This window comes from Octopus bimaculoides, chromosome 21, assembly GCF_046866305.1.
Source record: "Octopus bimaculoides isolate indiv1 chromosome 21, ASM4686630v1, whole genome shotgun sequence".
NCBI lineage: Eukaryota > Metazoa > Mollusca > Cephalopoda > Octopoda > Octopodidae > Octopus > Octopus bimaculoides.
Genome location: NC_142948.1, coordinates 23792207 through 23812062, shown reverse-complemented (window position 1 = coordinate 23812062; position 19856 = coordinate 23792207). Strand labels below are relative to the sequence as shown.

The 19856-nt window shown below is 37.0% G+C and overlaps 2 protein-coding genes across 5 annotated transcripts in view; one reads left to right on the top strand and one right to left on the bottom strand.

Annotated features, from left to right (window-relative positions):
- LOC106875905 (ATP-dependent RNA helicase DHX33-like) overlaps window positions 1-19693 on the top strand; it is a 70408-nt gene extending 50715 nt beyond the window's left edge. For all 4 annotated transcript variants that reach the window (XM_089338928.1, XM_089338930.1, XM_089338927.1 and 1 more), the window contains exons 16-20: window positions 1080-1184; window positions 6582-6718; window positions 12232-12298; window positions 13439-13548; window positions 19249-19693. In XM_089338928.1, the coding sequence (XP_089195054.1) occupies window positions 1080-1184; window positions 6582-6718; window positions 12232-12298; window positions 13439-13548; window positions 19249-19315 (486 nt within the window). In that variant the 3' untranslated portion in view covers window positions 19316-19693. The remainder of the gene's footprint in view (window positions 1-1079; window positions 1185-6581; window positions 6719-12231; window positions 12299-13438; window positions 13549-19248) is intronic.
- Window positions 1-19856, bottom strand: part of LOC106875891 (uncharacterized) — a 43997-nt gene that overhangs the window by 14966 nt on the left and 9175 nt on the right. The window lies entirely within an intron of this gene.

Here is a 19856-nt window from a genome sequence, read left to right as displayed (position 1 = left end):
TTCAGTTTTGGCAATTCCCATTGCCTCATCAGTAAGAAATGGCTCTACTTTGGCAGATTTCAGACTTAATTCTCTCTCTGTATTCTTTTATTCTTTTACTTGTTTCAGTCATTTGACTGTGGCCATGCTGGAGCACTGCCTTTAGTCAAACAAATCAACCTCAGGACTTATTCTTTGTAAGCCTAGTACTTAATCCATTGGTCTCTTTTGCCAAACCGCTATGTTACAGGGACCTAAACACACTAACTTCAGCTGTAAAGCGATGGTGGCGGGGACAAACACACACACACACACACACAACGGGCTTCTTTCATTTTCCGTCTACTAAATCTGCTCACAAGGCTTTGGTCGGCCCAAGGCTATAATAGAAGACACTTGCCCAAGGTGCCACACAGTGGGACTGAACCTGGAACCCTGTTTTTTCGGGAGCAAGCTTCTTACCACACAGCCACATATATATGTTTTCATCATGGAAATCTATGGATGATTTAACGAATCATTGTTGTGTATACATAAAATTAAAATTGACAGCAATTTGCAAGGTTTTACCAAAAAAGGAAACTAGAATTGTCACTTAATGTGACTGGGGTATTATGACTATCTGGCTCAGAAGTTTTCTTTCCAACCATAAGGTTTTAGGTTCAAGTCCCCTGCTAAGTACTTTAGGCAAGTGTCTTTAACCAAACCTTGTAAGTGAATTTAGTAGGCAAATACTGAAAGAAGCCCATTGTATATATGTATATATATGTATGTGTGTGTCTGTATATGTTTATGTGTCTGTGTTTGTCCCCCCAACATCGCTTGACAACTGATGCTGGTGTGTTTATGTCCCTGTAACTTAGTGGTTCGGCAAAAGAGACCAATAGAATAAGTACTAGGCTTACAAAGAATAAGTCCTGGGGTCAATTTGCTCGACTAAAGACGGTGCTCCAGCATGGCCACAGTCAAATGACTGAAACAAGTAAAAGAGTAAAGAGTAAGGTACTTAACAGTGGGATTGAACCCAAAATCATGTAGTAGGGAAATGAACTTCTTAACCACAATAGACCTGCCTGTTACAATTTCCATTGTATTTTCAGCATGAAGAAGCTTTGGCAGCAAGAAAAAAATTTGAGTCACCAGAAGGAGATTTCATGACTTATTTAAATATCCTGCGAGCCTACAAAGCTGGCAATAGCAACAAGGTAAGCTAAGCTTTTATTTCTTTTGATACCAAACCATTGAGATAATCACTTCTAGTTCTTATCTTCCAAAACCAATGAGATAATCCAATGAGATAATCACTTCTAGTTCTTATCTTCCAAAACTTCTCATTTTAATGTGTGAGTATTTAAATTAAAAATCAGTCTATGATAATAATGTGGGAAACCTTTTGTTAAGGTAATGTCTTAAATACCAGCTTAACTCTTTTGGTACCAACCCTTCTATAACTACCATTTGATTCTGTAATCCAACATGGTGACATCTATATCAGTGTTTCTCAACAATTTTAGTCTCATGCCCCACTTTGAATTTTGGAAAACACGTGCACACATTGAACAAAGTGTGCATGAGCAATTTTGGATCAAAGGTCTCCATGGTGTGAGAGTTGTAAGAGAGAACAGAAAGCAGATTATTTGTAGAAACACCGACCACTTGAGAGTTTTCTGCCCTCATCTCCTTTGTCAGTGTCCTTGACAAAACATTGAAACTCAACTTGTCAAACTGTGTTAGGTGTGCATTCAATATCAGTGTGCCTGTGTGACAGGGTATTGGTGTATTGAGAGAGAAGTTGGATGTAAGAGGAATTAGATGCAGTGTGCAAGAGAGGAGACTGGACTGGATGAAGACAGTTGCATAAAGAAGTGCTGATCACTTAAAAGTGGAGGGAAGTTGTAGAAGGGGGAGATGCAGAAAGACATGGGATGATGTATTGAAGGCCAATTTCAAAATGCTAAACCTTACAAAGGAGATGACAGAGGATCAAGATAGGTGGCGCATTGCTATACTTGATAAGACCCATCCACCACAACGAATTTGAGATCCTAAAAACAAAGGTGCCATGTAAAAAGCATTGGTGTGGGTGCTGGTGCCATATAAAAGAACCCAGTACTCTCTGTGGTTGGTGTTAGGAAGGGCACCCAGCCATAGAAACCAAACCAAAACAGACTATGGAACCTGGTGCAGCTCCTGGCTTTGCTAATTCCTGTCATGCCATCCAACTCATTCTAGCATGGAAAACGGATATTAAATGTTGATGATGATGATTTGTATGTATGTATATGTGTATTTCTATTTAAATTAACAGCTTCCATGATAAGCTTTGGTTATGTTCCAAAAATCAGTTTAATCCTTTCGATATCATAATGAAATACACTCCCTTTGTTCTGTTTATTTCAAAATTAATGAAGAATTTAATGAAATAAGCTTCACCATTATTAAGTCGATATATAGGGTTTAAATCAACATGGAATTTTGACAAGTTTTAATTTAGATCACTTTGAAACAAGACAAGTAGGCTAGAGGTTTAGGTATTGCTCTCACAATCATAAGATTGTGATTTCAATTCCTGGATCATGCAGTGTATTGTGTTCTTGAGCAGAACACTTCAGACCCCTGCCCTAGACCACTCGGTTGACGATGGACTGGCATCTTATTCAGGAGAGTATTGAAATCTCAGTCACTTATTCATCATAGAAACCTGGTTAACCAGGTTTAAGTTTCAGCCTTTTGAGTGCTAAAGCACTTTACAAACCTAAAAAAAGAAGAAACCAAAGAAAAGAAAAACTCAGTTTATGTCATAAAACCAGGAGTGGCAACAGGTTAGAGTTGGTATCGAAAAGGGTTGACTTAGAAATAAATATACAAAGCTAGTTAGTCTCTTAAATGCAGTTTTCTTGACTATTTTCACTTATTAATAGAACCACACACATCCGTTGTGTATTTCATTAGAAGACTCATTATGAAAGAGATAACATATTTCAGATGTCAGTTTTAATGGTTAAATATCCAATTGTCTAAGAACACTGATTCACAAGATCAGAATATTTCTAGTTATTATCCTCGTCTTTAGAAATGCTACAATTCTCCATATCCATTTCCAAGGATCGTTTTTTAAAAGCCTCAACATTCTTTCTTATTGCCCACACGACATCAAGGAGATTTTGGTTTTGTTTCTCTGTTTATATATTTATTTATTTATTCATTCGTTTTCTTTCTTTCATCTCCTCAATACTAAAAGAGATCTATCCAAAAATGGAGCATTATTCTTGTATCTCTCATTTACTGGCACCACAGACTGCATTCAGAGGAAAACCATATGCCAAACTCCTTCGCTTTTCTCTCTCTGATAGTTTCCAGAGTCTGAGCTGCCATTCAGCTGTGTCATAATAATGGCTCTTCACAACAGGCTGAACTTACAATCAAGTGTAATAGCACTTCTCTATTCTGTATTCTTAGTAATGTTGATTATTTCTTGTTAACTTGGAGAAAACTTACCTGCTAAAGCATTCATGCTATTATAAACAGCCCCACTCTCTCTCTCTCTCTCTCTGTTTATCTTTCTTTTTATCTTGCTCTTTGTCTCTTTTTTTCTCTCTATTATGCTTCTGCCCTCTTTCTTTCTATCTCTACTCTTGCTTCTACACTATTTTTTTTGTCTGTCTATTTTTCTTTTTTATCTTTCTCTCCCGCTTTCCATCTTTTTCTTCTTATCTCTCCATCACACTCTCTCTCTTTCTACCTCTCTGTCTTTCTTTCTTTTAATCTCTATTCCTGTCTCTACACCCGCTATTTCTTTGTCTATCTATCTTTCTACCTCTTCACCCACTATCTCTCTTGCCATCTTCCCTCTACTAAACTTACATTTTCAATATAAATTATTCTTCTCTCTTATTGTTTCTCAATCTCAGAAATTGCCCCATCTTTGTTGGTCACCTCTAATAAAACCTTCACAGAACAGAGACCTACTTCGATATTTACCCTCCTACCTGCTTGCTAGCTTCCTTGCTTGCTTGTTAGCTCTTGGTATTCTTTTCTTCTTTTCCTGCTTAATTTATTGTTCAGCCTTCTGACGTGAGTTTTCCTTCTCTATGACTGCAGTACACGGGAATCTATCCAAATATAGTCTTCATTTTACTTTCATATTTATCTAGCGCCAAACCACCTGTTTTTCTCTCAAAGCCTGTTAGCATTAGGTAGTGTATTACCATGTTGTCCTGATACTGATACAGGAGAGCCACCATTATTATTATTATTATTATTATTATTATTATTGTTGTTGTTGTTGTTCGTAGAATCGTAATTGGTTAACAGAAATGTTAAGGTGTTGCCAAGGTCAACTTTGCCGTATATCCTTTCAGGGGTTAATTATAAAAAGTACCAGTTGAGTACTGAGGTTGATGTAATTAACTACTCGTTTCCTAATTGCTGGTCTTGTGCCAAAATTTGAAACAACTATTTTTATCGTTGTTGTTATTATTATTGTTGTTGTTGTAATCTGTTTTGATAAACGTACAATAAACAATTTTTGTTTGTTAAAACAATGTTTTTAAACTGTCTGTCTGACACCAACCCTCTTGAGACTGCCTCTAGTTTTAGGATACAAAACCAACCAGCCTTAGAATGTTTAATTTAAAAATTAGTATCAACCATTATAATCTCTGTTCAAAAAAGATTTTCTTTTATTATTTTGTGTTCCCTAAACATCAGCTTACTAATGGAAGAGTTAGCCATGCATCAGTGCAAGCAGGACTGCATGATGATGGAGTTTACTTTACAACTGCATGGTCGTGGGCTTGATGCTGCTGTGTGGCACCTTGGGTAAGATTCATATACCACAGGATCAGGTCAATCAAAACATTTGAAAATTCACTGGACAGAAAACATATGGAATCAAAAGGCGGTGAGCTGGCAGAAACGTTAACACACCAGGCAAAATGCTGAGCAGTATTTTGTCTGCTGTTACGTTCTGAGTTCAAATTCTGCCGAGGTCGACTTTGCCTTTCATCCTTTCGGGGTCGATAAATTAAGTACCAGTTATGCACTGGGGTCGATGTAATCGACTTAATTCTTTTGTCTGTTCTTGTTTGTCCCCTCTATGTTTAGCCCCTAGTGGACAATAAAGAAATAAGAAAACATATGGAAGCCCATGTGTGTGTGTAACCACATGATTTTGGGTTCAGTCCCACTGCATGGCACCTAGTGCGAATGTTGATCACTCACATGCCATGGGAACTAGCTCTGTGAAGTCCTATGATTGAAGACAGTAAAGTCCAGGGAACTTCTGTTTCAAAACCAGCACACAGTTATTTTACTATCTTAAGTAGCCCTGTGTGGCTAATAAAAGAAAGTTATCTTAAGTGTATGTCAACTGAAATATGGTAACAGAATGGTTGACACTTTTGTGGTGTTGACACTTTCATGGTGTTGGAAAATATTTCTCCAGAACAGGATGTCAGTCTGTCACAGAATTTCTCACTTACAGCTGAGTGAACTGTAGCAATATTAAAATGAAGTGTTATGCTCAAGAACACAATGCACCACCCAGCCTGAGGATTGAAACCATGGTCTTGCAGTGGTTGCAAGTCCAACACTTTAACCATTAGGCCATGTGCCTTCACCTTTGGAACATAAATTAACATGAAAATTTGATGGAAGGTTTTTATATGCCTATGGACCCCTTTGATTCCTGTCTTACTCTCCTGGACTTCCATAGCCATGAGGTATAAAAAAAAATTCTGTATTTTTATAATTAAATATCATTAGGAACTGTCTTTTATCTTTTGCTTGTTTCAGTTATGAAACTGTGACCATGCTGGAGCAGTACCTTGAAAATTTTTAGTTGAATGAATCAACCCTAGTACTTATTTTTTAAAGCCTGGTATTTATTCTATCAGTTGTTTTTGCCAAACTGCTAAGTTATGGGGACGTAAACACAACACTGGTTGTCAAGCAGTGGCGGGGAACAAACACAGACACAAAGACTCTCGCTCTGTCACACACACACATGCACATATGTATGATGGGCTTCTTTCAGTTTCTGTTTACCAAACCCATTCACAGGGCTTTGGTTGGCCCAAAGCTATATTGGAGGACACTTGCCCAAGGTGCCACGCAGTGGGACTGAACCCAAAACCATGTGCTAGTGAAGCAAACTTCTTACTATGCAGCCATGCCTGTGCATATTGTATAAAAATTTTAAAAAAATATTTTGTGTATTGTAGAAGTAAAAGCAGTTTACTGCACATAAATTTTAACAACAAAATCTTATATGAACCCTCAAGGGCCATATGGAAGGACCCTGGTTGAGAATCACTGATTTAGATCATCATCATCTTAAAAAAGCAAGTTTGTATCATAGCACCCAAGAATAGTCTCAGACAGGTTGGTATCAGGTTAAGTTTCATTCTATTTTATAATTGCTTTCATAAAATATATATATTAGTGACAAAGTCAGTACTAATACCAGAAAGTAATACTATATTTTTTTAACAGGACATCCACATTTAAGTGGGGGATAAATATTACCTCTCACTTTTTTTTATAATTTTCAGTCACAATTTGTTTGAAAATATTCAATTTGTTGAATTATTCTATTTTAGAAATGGTGCCGAGAAAATTTTGTGAATTCAAAAAATGCTCAGATGGCATTAGATGTACGTAAGCAGCTACGTACAATCTGTATGGACCAATCGTTTCAGATAAACTCCTCCGTCAGAGATTCATCAGCAGCAGTCAGGTTTGACTCTATATTTAATTTTTCACTTTTTATTTCTATTTTTAATCTTTCATTTTGCACACACAATTAATCTCCCCCTATCATCTACACCAGGTGTGTGTGTGCATATATATATATATATATATATATATATATATATATATATATACACATACAACTAATTATAGAATGTCTGATGTGTGTGTGTGTATGTATATATATATATATATATATATATATATATATGTGTGTGTGTGTGTGTATGTGTGTGCTGAAGATAAATCACATTTACTTCATTTCCTTTCTATTTAGGTACACACGTCAGTTCGAGTCATTAATAGTAATAATGGTGGTGGTAGCGGTTTCTAATTTTAGGTACAAAGCCAGCAATTCTGGAGTAGGGGCGATGCTTCTACCAATCCAGAATCCTAATAATAATTGTAGTAGTGGTAGTAGTTGTAATTTTTTTATTCGTCACAAGGGCTTAAAAGGAAAGAGAGAGGAACTATTCAAAAGGAGAGGATATAATATTGTGAAGGATTTGCATAAAATATGTTAAGATAGAATAACAAAAACAAGAAATAACAACAAAATAACAGTTAAAATCCCCAGTTTGAGAGGAGGCCAGTCAAGGAAAACCCCTAACATAACCTGGTTTAACTTGGATTATCTTGACCAGCAACAGCAAGTGCCCCTCTCCAATTTGTTGTTTTCCTTTGCATGCTCAAAGTAGGCCCATTCACTCAGGGGCACTTACACCCACCCTTCAAGAAATTTATTGTGTAGCACCTCTCTCTCTATTCCCACCTTCCTTTCTAAGCGCATTTCAAAAATGTTGATAAGGACAGAGCTGAAGAGGAGGCAAGCTTCTGTCCTCATACATTTCAGTCTTGTCCTCCATACAAACTCTTTCATCTTAGCCACCAGGTAGAGGAAAATTGCCTGACCTTTCCAGCCAAAGAAAGGCGATAGATGATGCTTACATTCGTCACTATCATCAGTGTTTTAACATCCACTTTTCCATGAATTCATGAGTGATACAGAATTCAATGAGGCAGATTTTTCTATGGCTGTTGCTTATGTATTTGCTTTGCAAGATTCCTGATGGGAAATTATGTGTCAAAATATCCCCAAATATAACAAAATATATATGTGTGTGTATGTATATACTTATATATAAAAATATATAAAGCAAGAAGATGGAAAGACCAGGCTTTAATTGCAAATCACAACAATTGTTTCTGTGCAATAGTGACAACTGTTGCTGAGATTTCCATAACATACTACTACATAAATTATTATATAAAAATAATTACATAAATAACCATGATCCAGCAGCAGCTGTCTACCAGCACATTATCAGGTGAGTGGCTTTGAAAGCACTGCTGGATCATGTTCAGTTTCCCCATCCCTTTGTATTATTAACATTCTCTCTAATACCAACAAAAAGGAAAAAAAAACAGGTCCAGAACTGGGTGTAGAAGGAAAAAACAAAATTGTATACACCTAGAAGGCTATATACACAAAAATCATATTCACAAAACCATGTGCACCTAGAAAACCTAGAATTAATCTTAAGGACTATGAAAGTAATTTTCATTGATTCAATGAGTAGATGAATCCTTTAGCATTTAAACTGACCATATCTGGCCAAAATACTCTACCTGTTTTATGTTCAAACTGGCCAGGTTTTGTTTCTCACAAGATCATTCTAAAAAATTAACAATTCATCATTATTATCATGTCTGTTTATATAGGCATGATACTCTTTTCCTTGTAGAAAAAAATGTTGGGTAAGTATCTTCTACTGTAGCCTTTGGTTGCCCAAAGCCTTGTGAGTGGATTTGGTAGATGGAAACTGAAAGAAGCCTGTTGTATATGTATATATGTATGTATCTTTGTGTGTGTGTTTTTGTGTCCCCATAACATAGCGGTTTGCCAAAAGAAACCAATAGGATAAGTCCTCGGCTTAAGAAGTAAATCCTGGGGTCGATTTCTCTGACTAAAACCCTTCAAGGCAGTGCTTCAGCATGGCCACAGTCAAATGACTGAAACAAATAAAAGAATATATATATATGCACACACACACACACACACATAGGTTCTATTCATTAAAGCCCCCACCCCTCAAATCTTCGCAAACTGTTACTCAGAGTTTCACGTGACCATTTGTCAGACAATTTTTCTAGCTTTAATAAATAGTATATTACTCTACCTTTGGTAATTGACTACTATTTTTCCACCTTATTTTGCATGTATGTGCTTACTTGTGTGTGTGTAATTGGCTCCCATGCAGGTGGAACGTAAAAAATACCTTTTGAGTGAGTCCGTTGCCAGTACCGTGCAACTGGCCCTCGTGCCGGTGGCACGTAAAAGCACCAACTACACTCTCGGAGTGGTTGGCATTAGGAAGGGCATCCAGCTGTAGAAACTCTGCCAGATCAGATTGGAGCCTGGTGCAGCCATCCAGTTCACCAGTCCTCAGTCAAATCGTCCAACCCATGCTAGCATGGAAAGCGGACGTTAAACGATGATGATGATATACATAACAGAGAAATATAAGCAATGTTCCAAAAAAAAACGCGTTTTGTAAATCTCTGCTTTCAAACAAAATACATAGACAGTTTCTTGTCACTTTTACCATCACAGTGAACCAGTAATTAGCCAATTAGAAGTCTGCAAGCATTGACATGTTTTGAATGATGCAGTTTTAGGTACACTATAATAGTCCTGATAAAAAAATGTCAGGATGGTCACAGATAGAATGTCTTTGATCATATAACAGCTCAGTGAAGACTGGCCCAGTGCCAAAAAAACAATAATTTGCATTTTCCTTCGTCAGCATTTAACTTCCACTATTCCACTGTTCCTTCCTAGAATGGTTCATTAGAATTTGTTGAGGAACATTTTCTACTGCAGGATGCTCTTACTGTTGTCAACCCTTGCCTTGTTTCCAAGCAAGGTTATATTTCACCATGTTTTTACCGAAGGATGGATGTAGACAACACTGCTTGTACTTTGGTGACATTCATTTTGCAGCCATCATGCAATGTCAAGAACAAGGAGACACAAACCACCCCACCTACCCACACACATACATATGTTTTATCATTTACTTGTTTAAGTCATTGGACTGCAGCCATGCTGGAGCACTGCCTTGAAGAAATTTTAGTCAAATGAATCAACCCCAGTACTAATCTTTTTTTAAGCCTGGCACTTATTCTGTTAGTCTTCTGCCAAACCACTAAGTAATGGGGGACATAAACACACCAACACCGGTTGTCAAGCAGTAGTAGGGGACAAACACACACACACACACATATATATATATACACACACACACACATATATATATATATATATATATACATATAGATACATATATATATATATATATATATATATATATCATCATCATCATCGTTTAACGTCTGCTTTCAATGCTAGCATGGGTTGGACGATTTGACTGAGGACTGGTGAACCAGATGGCTGCACCAGGCTCCAATCTGATTTGGCAGAGTTTTTACAGCTGGATGCCCTTCCTAACACCAACCATTCCGAGAGTGTAGGTATATATATATATATGTGTGTGTGATCCATCTCAGCCTGCCATAAATCTATTCTAATAGCAACATGGGTCACTGATGATGTAGACCGTAAAAGAATCTTGAATATTTCCAGAAACTGCTCCCCATTATTTAGAGCTAATGGCCATTTGAGATTTGTCTCAGGCAACAAAAGAAAGTGAAAAGGTTGACATCCAAGAAGAGCTCTTGGCAACACACAGTCCCGTGCAACCTATACTAGCATGGAAAAGCGGAAGTAAAAGCATAACAAAGATAAAGTTTCAGTTGGTGATAAATTTGAAATTGTAAATTTTCTCGGTTCCAATTCCAGTCTGTTGGTGATATTCCAAAATCAACACAAGAAAGATTATGTTGTGCTGCTAGTGAACAATGTAAGTTTGTTTGGCTCACACCATCTGCTAGTCACATAATGGTAAACATTTACATTGACACAAATTTCTAGATAAGAATAATGTTGATGTGAAAAACAAAAAAACAACAAAACCACTATTGATATAGATGATTGTGTGTATGTTTAAGTTTGTTTTTACATCTGTTTTTCCATCCTGGCATGGGTTAGACATTTATATTATTCAGGCATTGCCCTTCGTGTCACTAACCCATACTTGGTTTTCCAAGTAAGGGACCTCTTATTACACATGTTTTCAAAGGTGTGAAGCGAGTAGAGGTTTATTGGCAGAACTGATAACAACATTACCAGCTGCAGCTTTTTTGTAATGTGAAAAAAATGTAAACAAACACATGTGCACTCTCTCTCTCTCTCTCTCTCTCTCTCCCTCTCTCTCTCTCTCTCTCTCTCTCTCTCTCACACACACACATGTGCTTGCGCCTGATTTGCTTCTTTCAGTTTCTGTCTGCCAAATTTCCTCATTAGATGAATTCCTGTGTTGCATAATCACACTTTGAAGTTATATTTTGGTGAACTTGTTAGAGTGGAAAATATTTTAAAATTTCAAACAGTCCAGGTTTTCTTGATCGAAACTCCTCTGATTTATATCTCAAAATTCAATCTGGGGCAACCAACCAATGAATTGAAAAGGATGGCATTATAATCACTCATGTTTGTCTACACTTTTCAAGGAACTGAAGAAATTTAATGCTTTCCCGTGATTTTGTTGTTTTTCATGATAGAAAAAATAAATCCTTGTAAGAATAAAGTAACATCTTCATCTTTTAACATCCATTTTCCATACTGGCATGGGTTGGATAATTTGACCAGAGCTGGGTAGCAGCATTAGGTTTCAGTCTGATTTAATTTGGTTTGGTTTCTTGATATCATCATCATCATCATCATCATCATTTAATATCCGCTTTCCATGCTAGCATCGGTTGGATGATTTGACTGAGGACTGGTGAACCGGATGGCTACACGTGGCTCAATCTGATCTGGCAAAGTTTCTACAGCTGGATGCCCTTCCTAATGCCAACCACTCCGAGAGTGTAGTGGGTGCTTTTACGTGCCACCGGCATGAGGGCCAGTCACGCGGTACTGGCAACGGCCACGCTCAAAATGGTGTTTCTTATGTGCCACCTGCACAGGAGCCAGTCCAGCGGCACTGGCAACGACCTCGCTCGAATGACGACCTAATCAAAATTCAACTCACATACTCAAGGGTGTGTGTTGTTAGTTTGTGGGTCGGCTGTGTTTTAGGCATGAGAATATATTCTCAATGCAGCTGGTGTTGAAAACACCTTGTATATGTGTGTTCAATTTTATTTATATACCTCCAGCTGCATATGTATATTTGTGTGTGTACATACATCTATATATATACACACACACACACATATGCACAATCTTTTGTCTTCCCATTTGTACAAAGCCATATACCAAATCTAAATTTCTGAAACAAAAAATAACATTTTAAAACTAAAATAGGCTGAAACAATTCAACATCATTAAATCAATCAATGAATAAATATTTTGACTTTTTTTTTGTCTTTTAGGAAATGTTTGGTTGCTGGTTTTTTTATGAATGCTGCTGAACTTGAGAAAGATGGCAACTATATTACGGTAAGGCTAATGTCTTTGGTCCCTTGTGTTGTTGTTTAGCTACAGGTCAGTCCTGGTCAAGCAGCCCTATATATAATCAGTGCTCCTCTACATATTACTATTTCATCTTCTGAGACAACAAGGTTTAATAATGGATAATTGGCTGCCATTGCAAGCATGTTTAACAACCAGCATAGAGATATGATCAAAAGCCTTCCATGCATGACCAAGTTATCTTTTTCTCAGGGAAAAGTCTGATGTTATCATTGAGTGTATTCTTTTATGAGAAGGGTGTAGTTTGAGAAGAGAATTGACTGCTGTTTCTAGCAGACTGATGTAGAGTCTCCCTCATTGACTCATACACCTCATTAGTGTAGTTGTTGTAATATTTGGTTGCTTAGACTCAGGTCATCTGTTCAAGTAGACCTATCATTGGAGGCATTCCAGCTGTGACCATCCTGTGTTTTTAGTGACATTTAGGACTGAAAATATTAATGTCCTTTCTTTCTGAATGATGGGTAAGCTGTGATTTTAGTGGGGTTTGGGCTGTTATTTCTAGCAGATCCAGTAACCAAGCAAGTATGAAAGAGCACACACACTCACATTCATTCACTCTTATTCTCAGAAATTATATATTAAAATATATAATGTAGTAATTATGCAATAAGAAGCTGGCATGGCTGTGTGGTTAAGAGGTTTGCTTCCCAACCATGTGGTTTTGGGTTTAGTCCCACTTTATGGCATTTTGGGCAAATATCTTTTATAACCCTGGACTGTCAAAATCCTTGAGGGTGAATTTAGTAGAAGGAAATTGAAAGGAGCTCAGATATCTGGTCAAAGAAGATCAGGCACTAAGTCAATTGTTTACATAGTGAAATCATGTAAAGGTTATCTAGTGCAGTTTTGGGAGGGTTGATAACAAAAGGGTTAATACCTTGCAGTTCTGTGATTGATATGTCTTTGGTTTCCTTGGAACTGGTAACATAAGATCAGATCAGATCAACTCAAAGTGATGGCGGAAGGAGAAGCACAGATATTGCTGGATGTTCAATGCTTTTAGTTTGAAAATTTAAAGAAAATTATGAAGAAATTTATAAATATCTTCTGAATTGCAGTGTTTCTTACTGGAAATGTTTTTTAAAACAATGCATTGTGTTTCAGTTGTCAACAAGAAAAGTGTGTGCCATCCATCCATCATCATCACTGTTCAATTGTAAACCAGCATACGTGATATATAGAGAACTGGTGCAGACTACAAAGTGTTACATGAGGTGAGTCAGTTGTTTTTTTATATAACTAACTGATATAGATTAAAATCAAATGCAGTTGGTTTTGTTAACACCAGGTAAATCCTGATTAACCAGACCTATCATCAAATGCATTCTAACCATGGTTATTACTAGCATAGTTGAGTGACCACATTGAATAGCTTGGTGGCACATGCAGAAATACACACATACAGATAAAAGAGGGAGAGAAAGAGAGGTGGAGACACTGCAATATATTCATTGAATACGACTGACATAAACACTTCTCCTTGTATGAATAAAGAGAAATACACTTGTATTGAACTTGGTTGTTGTATTGGAATTTTTAACCTAACCCTTTATTTGATCCATGGAGGTACACTCTTCTCATTTCTTTCTCTGCATTTCATGACTTCACTTGGTTTTTTTTTTGTGAATTACCTTAGTCATGTAGAGATTATTCTGAGTTCAATCCCTGGTAAAGCACTAAAATAATTCACAAAACAAATCAACTGAAATAAGAAAAAAAAAAAAAAGGTCTCAAAATACAGACACCTGAAGATGGCTGGAGTGTACAACAGCCAAAACGCAACGAGATCAACAATCAAGATGAGGATACCAGTCCAACTGATATAAACAGTATGCATAATATAAATTCCTCATCTCACTAATATGGAATTGTAAAAATCATTTGTCAGAAATAATTATTATTAAAAATTAGAAAAAGGTGGGAAGGTGGCAGAGTTGTTAGAGCATTGGCAAAAATGTCTCATGATATTTTTTCTGATTCATGATGTTCTCAGTTCAAATACTGCTGAGGTCAACTGCCTTTTTATTCTTTGGGGTTGATAAATTAAGTACTGGTTGAGCACTGGAATCAATGTAATTTGCTATAAATCCCTCCCTCTAACATTGCCAGCCTTGTGTCAAAATATTCCATTCAACTGATTCCAGTATTTGACTTGAGTACATTTTATTTTATTGACTTCCCAGGGAAAAAAAAAAAAAAAGACAAAGTTGATCCTAGTGGGATTTGAACTCATAACATAAAGAGGACATAAAGCAATATTTCAAGACATTTTGACTGAAGCTATACTGATTCTGATAGTCTTAATCTTCAAATAATATAAATTACTCTTTATCATAAAAAAAAAAAAGCAACTCTGAAATCTAGAAACTTCTATGATGTCTGTGTTTTTTGGTGAAATGTTAGATATCTAATGTAATTTGTAAGGGCACACACATTTTAAGAAGGATGATGCAGATTACATTGAATCCAGTATTTAATGAGAACTTTTAAACCTGTAATGATGAAAGCTAGATCTGACTCCAAAGGGATTTGAACACAAAATGTTAAGGGCCTTAATGAAATACCGTATGAAATATCAGGTATGCTGATGCTTCTGCCAACCTAACAGTATTTGAAGCAGTTTTAGCTTACCTGACCTAGCTCTGTCTTCTGTTAATGTTTGTAGAATAGAGAGAAATAATGGTAAACGGCATTCTTAGCTATTACAGCATAGAATTCTATAGTCTTCATTTCTGAGAATTTTGTTCTCTGTTTGAAATAATCCTCTTAACCATTTTTTTGTAATGTTTTGTTCTAAATAACAGAACATATTTTGACATATATCTAATAGCTTTCATATTTATGATATAAACATATGATCACTTACATATTTATGATACCTACACATTACTTTCACTGTTATTTTTGGTTCTTGTATATTTCCCCTAGTTTTGTTGAACAACCACAGCTCATAGGTAAGGTTATATAAATTTACCTATGAGCTATGGTGGTTCAGCAAAACTAAGGGAAAGATACTTGAAATGAATGACACTGTTTGTATGACAGGGACAACTGTTTACGACTATCTTGCAGTGGCTGTGCGGTAAGAAGCTTGCTTCCCAACCACATGATTCCGGGTTCAGTTCCACAGCGTGGCACCTTGGGCAAGTGTCTTCTACTATAGCCTCGGGCCAACCAAAGCCTTGTGAGTGGATTTGGTAGACGGAAACTGAAAGAAGCCCGTTGCATATATATATATATGTGCATTTGTTATTTGTGTCTGTGTTTGTCTCTCCACCATCACTTGACAACCGATGTTGATGTGTTTACACCCCCATCCATTAGCAGTTCGGCAAAAAGAGACTGATAGAATAAGTATTAAGCTTACATAAAATAAGTCCTGGGTTTGGTTTGTTTGACTAAAGGCAGTGCTCCAGCATGGCCACAGTCAAATGACTGAAACAAGTAAAAGAATAGAACAAACAAAACACACACACACACACACACAATGATGGGCTTCTTTCAGTTTCCATTTACCGAATTCACTCACAAAGCTTTGGTTGTCCAGGTGCTATAGCAGAAGATACTTGCCAAAGGTGCTACACAATGGGCTGACCTTCTGGCTTGCTTCATGCTCTTGTTTGATGTGTGTGGGGTCATTCCAAGTTGGTGGTCCAACAGGTGATATTATGCATAGAGCTAACCAGGTCCACCAGTACTCTCCATTACTGATGATCCTATGCCAGCCCCTCTGCATCCTCCAAGTCAACTACTGAGTTAAATAAGAGTAAAGCCCTGGTAAGATGCTCTAACGGGAGATGGAGGACGTGTCCGTGCCAGCGCATGCTATGAGGTGGGAGGCTGCGGACTGGACCCAAAGCTTTGTTGAGGTCATCTCTCCAGATTTCCTGCAGAAATTATAGCCAGCACTAATATTGTTACGACATTTCATATCCGGGACGTCAGATGTAAACAAACGATGAGATCTCATTGGCTATAATTTCTGTAGGAAATCTCTAGAGATGACCTTAACACATGATTTAAGTGCACTGCTAACAGAGTAGTACACAGTATTGATTTATACTCTTTTACTTGTTTCAGTCATTTAACTGCAGCCATGCTGGAGCACCGCCTTTAGTCGAGCAAATCGACCCCAGAACTTATTCTTTGTAAGCCTTGTACTTATTCTATCGGTCTCTTTTGCCAAACTGCTAAGTTACAGGGACGTAAACACACCACCATCGGTTGTCAAGCGATGTTGGGGGGACAAACATATACACACACACATACATATGTATATATACATATATACGACAGGCTTCTTTCAGTTTCCGTCTATCAAATCCACTCACAAGGCTTTGGTCAGCCCGAGGCTATAGTAGAAGACACTTTCCCAAGATGCCACGCAGTAAGAATGAACCCAGAACCATGTGGTTGGTAAGCAAGCTACTTACCACACAACCACTCCTGCTTATAAAAACATTTAATATACTTTGTAGCATATTATGGTTGCGTAACAAAATACTGTGTGCCTACAAGTCACCAAAACCTTGTGGCTGGGAAGCATAACACACTAGAATATTAAAAAATGTAATTGTTTTCATTGGGACTCCTTTTGGCCATCCAGTCTCCTTCTATACTATTCTATCCCATCTCATTCTTCTCTCTAACTGCTCAGTCTGTCAGCATTGCTACTGTTGTTGACGTTACTATATTTGGAACCCAAATTTCAAATAGCGTTGAAAGATTTTTGGCAAAACAAACCCCACTTGCCTGCACCACACATGTATACACCCTTTTCTCATTCTTGCTTCCCCTTCTTTTTCTCGCCCCCCCTCCCTTCTTGTTTCCTTCTCTTATTTCTTCTCAGCCTCTTTCTGTTCTCTCCCTCCCTCCCATCTTCTCTCTCTTTCTCTGGTCTCTTGCACCTTGCTTGTAATTTTTCACTGGGATATGGTAAGAGATATGGTAATGGTAAACAGCAGCAGTAGCAGGATGTGTTCTTTATTTTTGCAAGGCGGCAATTAACAAGGGTTGGGGTTGGGGTGGGGATGCTAGAGGGGTCTCTTTCTTTCAGGGAGTGTTTTAAGGGTGTGATGATATTAAGACAGAATTATAGCAGGCAAGAGGATTCTATAGGTTGTGAGGTGACACGGTGATTTATATATAGTACGTATCTAATTGGCTTTGTTGTTGTTTGAATTTGGTGTTATTGGTGCTGCTGTTGCTCTTTAACCCCTGGTCAGCTCTGATCAAAAGCATTCCAGCCATGATCATCCTGCCTTTGGAATACTACAGGATTGCATTAGCCAGTGGTGTCCTCATTTTTTAAGATGGAAGGATGTAATTTGAGTGAGATTTTGCTGCTATTTCTAGCAGTTTAGTCAACAATGTGGAGGTTCTTTTGTTGTCTTGTTGGTGAGTGTGGTGGTGGTGGTTATGATGATGGTAGTGCTGATGTTGTATCTAGTCAGTAGATTTCATATTCAGTATAATGATTTACCTTAATAGGCTAATGAATGATGTGGAAATAATTTTTTCTATAAATAAATAGTTATTAGCAATTAAAGTTTGAAAATTTGGAGTAATTTTAACCTTGTTATAAGCCACAGACACATTTGTGTCTGTTTCCATAGTAACAAGTGGAACATGAGAACTCTTTTGTCTGTGAAGAAGCACGTGTTGACAAATATATTGAAACCGCTTGTATTACCTGTCTGTTGACAATTGAGGATGTGAATTTATGTGGCACAAGAGATATAAAAATTGTGATTTACTTGAGAAATTGACTGCATTTCTAACTTTTGTTTCCAATGAACTAGTCAACAAAATGTTTTTTTTTTTTTAAATATTTAATTTATAATGTGCTATTTTGTTTTTAGATAAATCTTTTAAGTTCATGCTCTGTGTTGTTTACTCATTTCTTTTTGCCATTGAGGTGTGTTAAAAACAACAGCTAAATAACGTTTTTTGATAAATCTTTTAAGTTTGTGCTATTGCAATGCTAAAAACTACAAAAGACATGTTGTTTACTCTTTCTTGACAACATGTGCTATTTTCAGGGCGTTGAGGACAAAATGTGCAGTTATGCACAAAATGACACTTTCAAATCCTGTTTCCTGACTGGGTGAAAACGCTCAAACTTTAAACTTCTATAACTTTTTAAAAACATTTTTCTGGAAAAAGTGAAATAACTCCAGCAATTCAGCTTGGAAAAGTATATTAATGTGCCAAATTTTAAAATTTTCAATAAGCTTTAATTTTTGAAAAGCAAAAAAATCCCTGGTGTTTGTTATGGTAGTAGGTGGTGGTGATGTTGGTTATATTATTGGTGTGGTGATGGTAGTAGTGTATGTTATGATAACTCGAGCTGATATTTGTTATCATTGCTGGTGTTGGCAGTGGGGATGGTGGTGATGTTGGTGGTATTACAATGATGGTCACAATGTTGTTAATGGTGTGGTTTACAGTTAAATGTCTCAGTTGTACAATGGGAGTGGTGACACACACACACACACACACACATAAATATACATATATATGTGTGTGTGTACAACAGGCTTTGTTCAGTTTCTGTCTACCAAATCCACTCACAAGGCTTTGGTCAGACCAAGGCTATAACAGTAGGCACTTGCCTAAGGTGCCACTCAGTGGGACTGAACCTGGAACCATGTGGTTGGGAAGTAAACTCCTTACCACATAGCCATGTATTTGTATTACTCATGCTCATTATTGAAATCTCAAAGCTACAAGGTATCATCATCATCATCATCATCATCATCATTTAACCTGAGTTTGTATTCAAAACCTTTACAACTTACTCAACAGGGTTTCAATAATACTCTAACCATTTAGCTGTACCCTTTGAGATTGTTATTAATTTTTTAATTAAACTTGGTTAATTTTCCTTTTTCTTATGTTTCTCTTTCTGACAGAGATGTCTGTGTGGTTGATCCCGATTGGCTTTATGATGCTGCACCGAATTATTTCAAGAAAAAGTAATTTCCATTTTTGCTGCTGAACACATCTGCTCATTATAGGACATCTGTTGTAGGACATATCTGCTCACTAAAAGACATCTATTGAATAACGTGATTGGACACTTGTTGCATATGACACCTGCTCACTATAGAACATCTGCTGTAGAACTTCTGCTGGGTAATATATGCAGTAGGACATCTGCAGTAACAAAATCTGCTGTGTGACATTTACTATAACACACATTCCGTATATTGTTATCTACTACATCCACATCTGTTATACATAGAGTACTATACCTATGTACTGCAGTCCACCTATCACAACACAATCACCGTAACAGAAGGCAGGGAAATGGGAATGAATCCATTAAAATCTGTAAATAAAACCATTTTATATATATATTGGTGTCTGTTGTGTTACTTTTTCTCTTTTTTTCTTGTTTCAGTCATTGAACTGCAGCCATACTGGAGCACCTCCTTGGAGAATTTTTTTTAGTCGAATGGATGACCCCAGTACTTGTTTTTTTAAGCCAGGTCTTATTTCATTGGTCTCTTTTGCCAAA